Below are 12,076 nucleotides of genomic sequence, written 5' to 3' on the forward strand. Positions count from 1 at the left end.
CTGGCCTGCCCCAGCCCGCAGCACTCAGGCCACGGCCAGCTTCACGGAAACGTGCTGCACCAGGTGGCGGGCCCCAGGTGGCCAGTTCCAGACCAGCCTGGGGAGGCCTTGGTGTTTCCCTCTCTGTTCCCTGGAGCCCAGAGCCCCTGACAGGCCCAGATCAGAGACACAGGTCGGTGTCAAGCTAAGCACTGCATAGGTGCTTTGGTGGCATCTTTGCAGGCATGCAGAGCAGCAGCAGGGACACTGGGAGGGACAAACAATTCTGGGAACCCCAGGATTCACACCCTGCTGCCGTGGCTTCCCAGTGTGCACTGAACATCACCTTCATGCAGGACAAGCGCTGCGTGGCCTCCAGAGGCCTGTGTACCCTAGCGTGAGACAGGAGGTCGCAGCCTGCTCAGGGCTGTCGTGAGGAGGCGTCTCAGGTCAGCTGCCTCCCTCCCTTCTGCAGTGTGGAGCCCTGGGAACTCTGAGGGTCCCTGCTGTGTCGTCCTTGGTGGCAGGAGAGCCACAACCCAGCAGAGAACAGTGGGACACCCTGTCCTCCTGCATTGCTTGTAGTCCCCAGGCCTCTCTTGACAGGGAGCCTTGATGATTGCTCTGCTGAGCTGCTTCCGGTGTGGGCGGGAGGCTGCTCGGGGGTTGAGGGGGAGGCCTGTGCAGCTCTGCGGCTGACGCCATTGCTGGCTGCTGGTCTCTACTGAGGCTCCTGGCACCACAGGTGGGCAGGGTGTCCCCTGCCACTTGCCTGCTCCATGCTGACTTTCTGGGGTCACTCACAGAGCACCATAGACCAAACCCCAGAACCTGGAACAGCCCTGGACGCTGCAGGTGCAGTGGAGGCTGGTTCCCCCGAGGCCAAGATGCCACCTTCTGTGGTGTCCCCATGTGGCTCCCCCTCTCGTGTGTCTGGGTCCAGATTTCCCCTTTGAGGGCTCTAATCATATTTCATTAAGGGTCAACAGCGGCAGTATGACCTCTTCTTCATTTGACAAATCTGTACTCACCTATTTCCAAATAAGGCCGCACTGAGGTCCCGGGGGTTAGGACTCCAGCACAGGACTTGTGGGGAGGAGGACAGTTCAGCCCGGAGCAGCCTCGGGGTTTGCCTGATGTCTGGGGTCTGCAAGTGGTGGGCCATCTGCAGACTTGGCACATGACCTGTTTTCTCAAAATACAGAGGAGAACCAGAAGCCACCTGCAGGAGGGATGCTCAGAGTAGAGGGGGAGCTGGGCTGGAGATCACTTTTATAAGAGGCACAGCCTGGCCTTTCCCACCTCTGGGCAGGGTTTTATGATGTCCTAATCCATGTGGCAAAGACCACAGCCCTGAGGGCAAAGGATCTTCACCCACGAAAGCAGGGGATGCTGGAGCAGCAGGGGACCCAGAGCCAGGCAGAAGGGGCACAGCCAGTACAGCCAGCCCCGATGCCTGGGGGGACTGTGGGAGAGGTGGGCCTGGGGCTCAGGGCCAGGCAGCCTGGGCCCTAGGGCGGGAGGGAGTCACCTCCAAGCACCTGCCCAACCCTCAGCCTGCCGGCTCCAGGCAGTGGTGGCCCAGCTGTGACCCAGCCCAGAGTCTGCTGCAGGTTGAGGCGACCCATCCCCACCCCAGGGGCCCTTAGGGGTGGGGGGCTGGGTGGCCTGGCTTCAGATTTCCCTAACACAGGATTGACCCCAGGGAATGGGTGGGCAGGGACCTCTGGAACCCTAGGTGGATTTCCATCTCAGGCCCCTAGGCGCCATCCACCTACTGCCTCATGGTCAGGTCTGGGCGACACACCCCAGGGCTGTGGAGGGTGAAGGATGCCCGTCAATACCAGCTCGCCCAATGCAAGGACAGAATACTTGCCTGGGTGGAGGCAGGCCCAGCTGGGCACCTGGCCTTCTCAGGCTGAGGCCCATGGTGATGGGTGGGCATGGGGACCCTGCAGTGGCTGTTTGCAGTGTTTTCAAAGCCCCTCTGGGTAGCTGTCCCTCCCATGGCATGGGGTCTCCTGTGACTCACCCCCAGGTTAAGTACTGGGGTCAGGAGTGGAGCTGGCTCCCCAGCGAGACCCCGGCAGAGCTGAGTGTGTCCCGCCATGCTGCCGCTGTTGTGGCCAGGGCACCTGTGAAGGCTGGCGTGGCGGGAGGCAGGGCCTCTGCAGAGTCTTCAGGCTGAGAGAGGTCATCCCGCAAGGGGGGGCCTGGCTGGAGTCCCCGTGAGAAAGGACAGGGACACAGAGACACAGGGACACTTGTGACAATGGAGGCAGAACATGAAACGTCACAAGGCAAGGGACCCTGGGCGTGTCCACACCCTGACCTTGGACTTCAGGCCCCTTCCTGTTACTTTAAGCCGCCCAGTTTGGGGTAATTCCTACGGCCGCTCAGGACCACATCCACACCCAGACACCCAGCCAGAGGCTCCAGGCGTCCCCACAGACCTGGATTTGAGCCCCTGCTTCGAGGCTGACCACAGGACCCCATGTGAACCCAGAGGTTCCCTAGTCTGTTCCATGCAATCGATCAGAAATGGAAAAACCCAAACCTGAGGAACAGCGCTGAGGCCACTGGCCCCGCTTGGCCTAGAAGGTAATGGTTTGACCTCATGTGAGTCAGGAGAGGCAGAGAGGCCGTGGTGGCCACGGGGACAGGAAGGCCCTGGCTCACCAGCCATGGAGGGGCAGCCTTCTGGGTCAGGTGTCTCTGGACCCCCTCCACCCTCACCTGCCATCAGCTGTTCATCCAACAGTTTTTTCCTGAGGCTCCCAGGGATGCCCATCTGGCCAGGGGGCATCCCTGACCTCTGAGGTATCCCTGGTGAGCTGCAGACAGGGACTGAGAGCCACTTGCAAGCTGCGAGCAGGGAGGCCACATCCCCAGTCTGACCAGCGAGGCCACGGAGAGGCGGGGAGGGCCCAGGCGTCTGGCTGCAGGGCCCTGTGTGACCCCTGGGCAGATTGTCACTGAGGGGCCCTGGAGGGCTCTGAGCACAGGGGCTCGGGTGCCTCACTGCCGACCTGGCTGCACAGGGAGACCAGGACCTGGGGCAGCAGGGGGCCAAGAAGAGGCACCTGGAGGGGCAGGGAGGGGCCGGGCCATCAGAACCGCTGCTGTGGTGAAGGGGCCAGGGGCCAGGGGCCGACGTCCATCTAAGCGCCTCACCTGAGGCGGGGCCACCAGTATGTGCTCACTGCCGGAGCCTCTGACCCACTGGTCACTTCTGGGGCCTTGGCCCAGGCTGGCCCCGAGTCTGGAGCATTTCAGGAAGGGCTCTGTCCACAGCCAGGTGGGATCAGGGTCCCTGACTGAGTCCCCTCCCCTCTCCCAGGCTCCTTCGAGAGCAGTGGATCCGAGCCAAATACGAGCGGCAGGAGTTCATCATCCCCGAGAAGCAGGAGCCCTACTCTGCAGGTGAGCGGCCCGGCCTCTGGGTCCGGGCCTCCGTCTCTCTCTCCCTGTCTCCCTCCACCCTCCCCATAGCAGAGAATCTTTCTCTGTTAACCTGGTAATGGGCGCCTGGGCTGGAACCTGCCCTGTCCTGCCGCGTTTTGCTTTACAGCATGGAACTGAATCCCCTCTGTTTGGTGGCCGTGAAGGCCACAGGGCTGGCTGGCCCATTCCTCTGCAGGGCCACAGGAGGGCTGCGGGCAGGGGCCCTCATACCTGGCCTCAGTCTCCCACCACATGAGCTGGGCCTGGCTTCAGACCACACCCTTCCCAGGTGGCCCTGCAGCGGCCGGCATCCTGCATCTCATTTAAAATGCCAGGTGCCCCGTGGATCCCCAGCCTGGGTGCGCGGCGCAGGGCTTCCTCCTGCTCGCTATTCTATGTGCAGTGGGCTTCCGGCCTGCAGGGCTGAGCCGTTTCCCCAGGGCAGGGGGGCAGCTCCATGCCTCTCCAGAAGCACAGTCTCCAGGGCTTCCATGCAGCCTTTGCTGGGCAGCTGACCCCTGGGCCAGGCTGGCAGGTGCTGCAGGTGGGTACCTCCCAGCTGAGACCTAATGCAGATGTGGCTCCACACCAGGCTCTGGCTTCATAAACCTCCCTTCTCTACTGCGCCCACAGTTGACAGAGGAGGAAACCGAGGCAAGGGAAGCCGCAGACCCGGTTTTGAGTGTTGGCACAGTCAGCATGGGGTGGGTTCAAGAGGGCGGAACAGAGAAGCGGGAGCTGTCTAGGGAGGCCGCATGCCTTCTATGTGGAGACGGAGCCTTGGGCTGGCCTCACCTTGGATGACATAAGAACGGCCCTGTGTCGGCCTCACATACAAACTGCAGAACACAGAGCTGCCGGGAGCCCCGGCGGTTCTGCTCCTCAGCATCTGCCCAGGAGAAGGGAAACGGACCTGGAGCAGATTCTTGTGCACAAATGCCCACAGCAGCTTCAGCCAGAAGTTGGGGGCAGCCCAGATGTCATCAGTCAACAAAGGGACGAGCAACATGGCCCTCTGCACAGAGGGACATTGCTCAGCCACAACAGGGACGGACCTGGACCTCGTGATGCTGAGCGAGAGAAGCCAGACCTGAAGGCACAGGTCATGATTCTGTTCTCAGGCAAGTCCTGAGCAGGCGCCGCAGGACGCGTCTAGGGCAGGCTGGTCTCCAGGGGAAGCAGATCAGTGTTGTGGGTGGGGGCAAGTTCCTGCTAATGGGTACAGGGTTTTCTCTCAGGATGCTGAGGAGGTTCTGGAACTGGACAGAGGTGGGGGTTGCACAATGTCGCGAGTGGGCTAAAGGGCACAGTCCTTTGCTTTAAAATGGTGTCTGAAGAGCTCAGCTCAGTGAAAGCAGGATGGCTTCCTTGGCTGGTTGGAGAAAGGAGTGTCCTCGCTGCCCTGGGCAGAGCTTGGAGCTGAGACAGCAGGTAGTCGGGTTCTGGAGGAGGAGCCCCACCCCATCGCCAGACCCTCTGATTCAGCTACTGTCCACCCCAGGCATTGTGTCCCACCTCTTCTAATGGCCCAAACTTCAGAGCAAACGGGAGAAAGAGCAGTGGGCGCCTGTCCCAGCTCAGCCCCAGATGCTCCTGTGCTTGTCCCTACCCAGGTCACTGATGCCAGAAGCCCAAGAGAGTCATTCAGAACTCCTTTGTTCTCGGCATAGCACCTTAGCAATGTACGACAAGATGGTGTGCAACCCCGGGTCAAAGGCAGGTGTAGGCTGGGCTGATGTAACCACATCCCTGAATGTGATGTCTGTTCTTATGACTTTCTTGTTGTCAGTGACAAAAAAATCAGCTTAACTGGGGATAAGCAAAACTAGAAATGGGTTGGCTCACATAACTGGGTCTAGCTTCAGGCATAGCTTGTCTAGGGGTTTAAGTGGTGTTGTCAGGACTCAGTTTCGGGGTCGCCACCTTCCAGTCGTGCTTCTCTGGGCTAGCACCAACCTGCCGGGGGCACCTCGACTCTAGCAGAGCTGGATTTCACATCCCCTCTTGCTGGGGCTCCACGTGGGACTCACAGAGGTAGCAGGAAAGACCAGTGTGGCTGGTCAGACTGGTCCAGGTTGTGTGTGTGACCCTGTCACTATAATCAGGGAGATGGGAGACCCTGGGTCATATGCTTGCCTCTGGAACTAAGAAGAATTGGGGTCCAGATTCCAGAAGTGGGGTGCATGCTGGCAACAAAAGAGATGACACCCTGGTAGTTTGGAGGGCGAAGCATTCCGTGAGCGTACTTGGGTGTCAGTTCCTGGTACTTAGGTTTCCAGGGACCTGGTCTTTCCCAGCTCCTAAGCAGGGCTCAGGAAGTGGGGACGCCACTGTCAGTCAGGAGGCCTCCCCAGGCCCGAGGTTCCCTCAGAATTCCATATGCCTTGTGACAGATCCCAGCTTGTTGAGAGTGTTTGTGAAGGAGCTAAAGGCACTTGCTGGGCCACCGGGCAGCAGAGGCCTCCCCGAATGTGGACCGGAGAGGCTCAGGTGTTCCAGGGTGCACACTGTTTGGGTGAAGCTTGGCCTGGCATGGGCCGTGGTGGGTCACGGCTAAGCAGATGATGGCTTGTCCTTTCAGCACGGCCTTCAGATCTGGGCTGGGATTCACTCATGGAGGGCTGGCTGTCCCTATGCACTTGTGTCCTGGCTGTGCAGCCAGGACAGCGCTCATAGCGCTCACAGGGCAGGAGGCAGCAGCCATCTGGGCTAGGTGAGGGCTGCAGTGAGCACTTCGTCTTTCTAAACGCAGACTGTGCAGGAGAGGCAGAGACCAGCTGAGCCCAGGAGACTCAGGACGTATCTGGAGCTTGGTTGTGGACACAGAGCAGGAGATGGGGGTGGGACCATGGGTGTCCACCCAGGTGGAGGCTCCCGCTATTAGAGGTGGCTGTGCCTGTGGCGCCCTCAGGGCCCTGTGCTCTCTGACCCATGGACGGCCATGGAGAGCTGGTCAGGAGGAGCAGGGCTGGACCCACCTCATGGTCCTTCCGTTCCAGCCGGCTTCCTCCTCCGCTGCAGGGGGCCATTGGCACCGAGGTGGGTCTGAGTAGGGCTCGCCCCAAACGAGATAAAACTTGCCCTGGCAGGGAGTTGGCGGCCTTCTGGTCCTTTCTGCAGCTGGTCTCTTCCCTTCCACCTTCAGCATCTCTACCCAGAGCTGCTCCCAGCATCCACCCCCAGTGGAGCTCAGATCAGACCCCCCTCAAGGGAATAAGACCCTCAGCCTCCCAGGTGCTGCCTGCACAGAGGGATTAATTACAGACCCCACACAGGGACCCTTGGGGACACATTTATATCCCATTCCCTTTAAAGCACTTCCACCCAGAATGATAGCGCCAGGCCTGAACATTCCACCCTTGGGTGACCCTTCCCAGCGGAGCCCTGGGTGTGGCCAGGACCTGGGTCATGAGCACACCTTCCTCCACCACCGCAGACAAGTCACCTGCAGGGTCCTGTGGTAGGTACCAGGCCATGGGCCGGAGCTTGGACAGAGGAAGCCCCTGTGGTGGGGAGCTGCTTCAGTCCCCTGGGATCCAGGAGCTGGAGTTGCTTGGCCCTGTGCTCAGGTCCCCTGAAGTCACCTCTGCACCCCACCTGCTCTGGCAGAGCGTCTGCCTCTGCTGTCTACCCACTGCCTTGTGCCCAGGTTTGCTGACAAGAAAGAAGCTGGGCTCTGAATAGTCGAGCCCCCAGCCACCGCCCTGCTTGTGGGGTGCAATGTCCTTCGAGAGCTTCCCTGCCTGTCCCTGCAGGCAGAGTGAGTGTTCAGAGAGCCCACAGATGCCTCTCTCTCAGACCTGCTGGCCGCTGGCGAGTCCTGGGTCCTGCACCCCAAATCCCACCCGGGGTAGACAACAGGAGAGGTCCTAAGAGCTCAGGTGGAGCCAGAGCCCCCTCCAGATCCCCTCCTCCTGCAGTGCCCCGGGGGTGGAGTGGGCAGAAGAGACTCCCCGGGCAGGCGGGGGAGGGCTCTCTCCCAGGCCTTCTGGCTCCACCCCTCTCTGGCCACAGAGGGCTTTCTCACAAGTGCAGGTGGGCCCCACCCTGCTGCCACCACGAAATGCAGAAGTCCCTCGTGGTGGAGAAAGGGGAAACACAGGGCTTGGGAAGGCCTGGGACTCTGCACCAAGAAGTGGCCCCAGACCTGCCCTGGGATGGCCGGAACTGTGTGCTCGCTCCAGGGGCTGCTGCAGAGGGGACAAAGCTCCATCGAGGGCGGCCAGCAGGACCCAACAGGCCTGAGCGGAGGACAGGCTTTGCATGGCTCAACGCGTCTTCCCCAAGGCCGGCTAGTGACCCAAGGCCAGGTGGTGACATCCAGGACGGGGGGGACCTGGACGCCCCTTACTGTGGGTTGACAGTGGCGTCATGGGTGACGTGGGCACCTAGCCCAGTGCACCGAGAAGCCAGGTCCTGCAGCATTCTTGCCGGAAAGGTGGAACCTCACCCCCACCTAAACTCAAAGGGAGGGAAGCTGAAGGAAATGACAGATCCGCCCTCTGCCCGCGGGCCAGGTCGTCAACTCAAGTCAAGCCCCAGATGTGGGGAGGGACGCTGTGCACATGGTCAGTGGGTGGTGCAGCAGGAAGACTCGGCGTCACCAGCGCCGTTGGCTGAGCTCAGGTGCTCACCACGTTCACATCCAAACTCTAGGTCCCACAGGCTCAGGGTGTGACAGCCAGCGCCCCTTCAAAGCAGTTCGCCCGGGAGGAGACTCATCCCTGGGCTGCCGCTGCCAGCCTCCTCCAGCCCTGGCATCCACCAGCTGCTCTCTCTCCCTGTGGGTTTTCCTGCTCTGGACGTTGCACATAAATGGAATTGTGAGACATGTGGCCGTCTGTGTTTGGCTTGTCACAGAGCACGGCGCTCATCCACGCCGTTGCATGTACTATTTTTGCAACTTTCCTTTAAGTCTAAAATTAGTTCAAAAGAAGAAGTCAGACAGAAGGACTGGCTTGTGCTGGGAGGGGGAGGTGCCAGACAGTGGGGTCTCCAGGTATCCTGGCTCCCACCAACCTTGTGTCCTGTCCCCCACCCGGTGGGTCCCCATCTGGACCCACCCCCCCAGGGGAGCCCTGTGGAGGCAGAGGTCGAGCCTCCATTCCAGGCTGGATGCCCCCAGGGCCTGCCAGCCACCGTACTCCTGGGTGTCTGGCTTTGCTATCCCACCTGGGTGGTGGGGTGGCGCAGGCCCGGGGGTCCTGGGCATGTCCTCTCCTGGAGTGGGGTTTGGAAGTGGTCTTCATTTCTGGGGGGACCAGCACTGTCCAGGGTGGGTGAGGGAAGGCTGGTCCTGGGCTCAGGGTCAGGCAGGTGCTGGTGGCCCCAACTTTGCCTGCCCTACCAGCCACGGGGGATCTGCTGGGAATAGACCTGCACCCCCAGGGATACTGGGGGATTGCAAGTGCTCAGGAACCAGGGCCACCTGACTTGGGCTGCCCCGGGCACCAAGGAAGCAGATGGGGGCTCCATGGGTGGACTGGACCCTGTGGTGGGTGCAGGGGTCAGGAACCTGCAAGCTCTTTGGTGACATGCTTGCCCCCAGGGGTCAGCTGACTTGGCTGGCCCTGCACTTCTGTCTCTCCATGTCCTGGAGCCAGGAGTGTGGGGCGTCGGGGGTACAGATCCCGTCACAATAACGGCCCTGCCACCCCCACCCTCTGAGTGGCCCTCCTTGACCAGAGCCATGGGTACACGGGAGATGCCCAAGCCTTCCCAGGACTTGGAGATGTGGGGCATTGTGGGTGTGTCCTCATGCTGCCCCTCCCGGGCTCCTGCTCTTGGATTGACCCCGTGAGAGCTGTTCCTGCCTCCAGTCGAACCTCAATGGTGGCCTTTGACGGGCCCACACAATGCCCCATGTTGTCCAGGGGCCAGGCCACCGCTTACCAACAGACCCGGCTTCCTGCCCATGGCTTCAGAACGGGTCCCTCTGGGAATGGCCCTGCCTCCTCTCCACCTCCCTTCCCTGGGGCCGAGTGGTGGCCCTCCTAGGACGCCTGGTTGTACCAGGCAGGGATGTCCCAGGGCTGCCACCACCCTCAACCTTTGTCCTGTCGTAGGGAGTCGGAGAGGTACAGCGGGCTGGGGCTTCCCGAGTGCCAGGGCCTTGCCCAGCCTTGGCTTGCCCGGATAGTGGTGGGTCAGCCTGGTGCCCAGCACAGGGGATTCCTGGGTGCTTGGCAGTGTGGATGTTCCTGGGGGAAGATGCCAAATACCTCGACATGTTTGTGAGGTTTGGGGGAGGTGGGTGGGGCTGCCTGTCCCTCCCTGGGGCAAGATCCTTGCTGGACTCAGGACTGTAGGCCCTACTTCCTGGCAGCACTTTCCCTGTGGAGGTGGTCTCAGGGTTTGGGGGTATGCAATGGGGAGGGGCTCTCTGATACCCAGGGGTGGCCCCTGCAGCTCTGCTCAGGCAGCCTGACCCCTCCAGGCACTGTGGCGGCCGGCTGGTCCCTTCAGGAGTGCCAGGGGCTCTTCTGGGCCTGGTGTGTGCCCTGTGCTGTGGGGCGCAGCCAGGAGAGGAGGTGAACACTGGCTCGGGAGCGCCAGCCCCATCCTCTGCTCTCACCTTAGGATCTGTGGTCACTGTTCCTGCCTGTGATGTGCTGAAGTCACACCAGGGGCCCTGTGTCCGAGTTGTGCTGGATGCACTGGATAAGTCCAGTGGTCTCGCTGGCCCTCAGGAACTGTGGGCCCAGGAGTCCTCACCTCAGCCCTGCCCATTTGATAGAGCCAGGAGGTGGCAGTGGAGGTCTCAGGGGCCAGCTGGAGAGGCCCTGACTCAGTGCCAGCTTCCCTGCTGGTCACTCTGCAGCCCTACAGAACCAGGCAGCATCTCTGGACCCTGGGTGGCTTGGGAGCAGGGTGGAGGGGGGTCCACACGAACCGAGGAGGCCTCTGCACCTAGAGCCCACTCAGGACGATGGCCCTGAAGCCTCACTCCCCTGCTGTCCTTGCGGCCCCCTCCCCGCTGTGGAGCTTAATTCTCATCGTGAGATCCCAGCGGGCAGCGGGGCCTGGGGCAGGCAGAGTCCTGAGCAGGCTCACAGTGCGGCCCTGGGCTCTGGGTGGAGCTCCACAAGGTGTGACTGGCCCCCGTGAGCTCAAAGGCCCAGAGACCAGTCCTGAGCCTGGGCTGGGGCAGGTTGGGTGAGGGGGCCTCAGTTTCTCTGGTGGCCCCCGCCAAAATCCTGGCTCCACGTTCACCCCTTCGCTGGGGGCAACACCCTAGCAGGAGACCCCTGATGGTGGGAGGGGACCCCACAGCTGCCCACCCCCATCCTTAGAGCAAGGCTGTATAGCCCCAATTTAAACACATACATACACACACACACACACACACACACACACACACACACACTTTATATTTATGTGACATGATTTGCATATATTTTGCATGTCCTATTTAGAGCACAGCTCTCAGAGCTGCGGCAGATGCGAGACGCAGTACCATAACTTCACAGAGAACCCTGCAGTGTCCTCTCGCCTGCTCCCTGGAGCTGTTGTCCTGTCTTCTGCCTGTAGCTCTGCCTTCCTGCGTCGCTGAGTGGAAACAGCTCCCTCCCTCAGCCCCCTGCAGGCCCAGGGTCGCCCTGTGGCAGGGCCACGGTGTGCTCTCTGTTCCCGCCGAGGGGTTCAGGTTGTGTCCAGGTTGTGACTCTTGAGAGTAAAACCGTCAGAAACACCAGTGAGCAGCCACTGTGTGCACGTCCCTGTCATTTCTCCTGGACTTTCACTCCTCTCTGGTGACATGTACGTGTGTTTCCCGTAGAAGAAGCCGGCAACCTGCTTTGCTGGTGGCCTGCCGCCACGTCCCCAGGGCAGCCTAGCAGTCCAGCCGCCTTGCGTCTGGCTGGTTTTGCCGTCCTTGGGTGCAGCGAGGCCTCGTCCTGACGGATGCTGAGCGTGCTCGAGCATGCGTACTTCAGTCATCCGAGGAGTTTCTTCACTGTTGAGAAGAGGCAGCTCCGGGGGTGCTGGGTTCAGCATGCAGTAGGTATTCAATTAATGCTGAGCAAGTTGACGACCTGTGCACTGGGATGGACAGTCCTTCCAGAGGAGCTGGTTGCTTGGTCTGCCGGCCTCGAGTGTGGGCAGGAGGACAGTTGCGCAGGTGCCCGTGGGTGCATCCTGGAGTGTGTGCAGGGCCTGGGCAGCAGAGGTGCAGCCCTGTTGGCTGTATCACTGGCCAAGGGCCCGGGCTGGGGTGGGCGGGTGTCTGCTAGCCAGGTCGTTCGGGGTAGCAGAGGCTCTGGAGGTTTGGACTTGGGACTCTGGCCAGGGACCCTGGCCAGCACCCATCTGAAAACACCCTCATGTCTGGATGCAGCCTCCTACTGGCTTGCTGTCGGGAAAGACAGATGGACTCCACACACATCCCTGGCCCTGTGGCCTCAGATTTGTGCTGGATCGGGAGCATCCACAGAGACGCCCAGAGCCTGCCCTGCCCTGGCCCTGCCCTGCCCCATGGCCTGCTGGTTCCTGAGGCACTGCTGCCACCTGCTGGGCACTGCGGGCGTGGCAAGCAGAGAGGCGGTTCAGGGCCTGCAGCCCCGCAGGGTGGGCTGGGGCGGGCTCCTCGGGCTGTCTGTCTGTAAGATGGGCTATTTTACAACCACAGGTACCTCGGAGGTTCTGGCATAAGTGA

The 12,076-nt window shown here is 61.3% G+C and overlaps 1 protein-coding gene across 2 annotated transcripts in view; it reads left to right on the top strand.

Moving 5' to 3' along the window:
• The window catches only part of Adap1 (ArfGAP with dual PH domains 1), a 42,969-nt gene that overhangs the window by 22,721 nt on the left and 8,172 nt on the right, over positions 1 to 12,076 (top strand). For both annotated transcript variants that reach the window (XM_047533209.1, XM_047533210.1), the window contains one exon: positions 3,320 to 3,402. In XM_047533209.1, coding sequence (XP_047389165.1) covers positions 3,320 to 3,402 — 83 coding nt within the window. The remainder of the gene's footprint in view (positions 1 to 3,319; positions 3,403 to 12,076) is intronic.

The sequence above is a fragment of the Sciurus carolinensis genome, chromosome 18, assembly GCF_902686445.1.
Source record: "Sciurus carolinensis chromosome 18, mSciCar1.2, whole genome shotgun sequence".
Classification (NCBI taxonomy): Eukaryota; Metazoa; Chordata; class Mammalia; order Rodentia; family Sciuridae; genus Sciurus; species Sciurus carolinensis.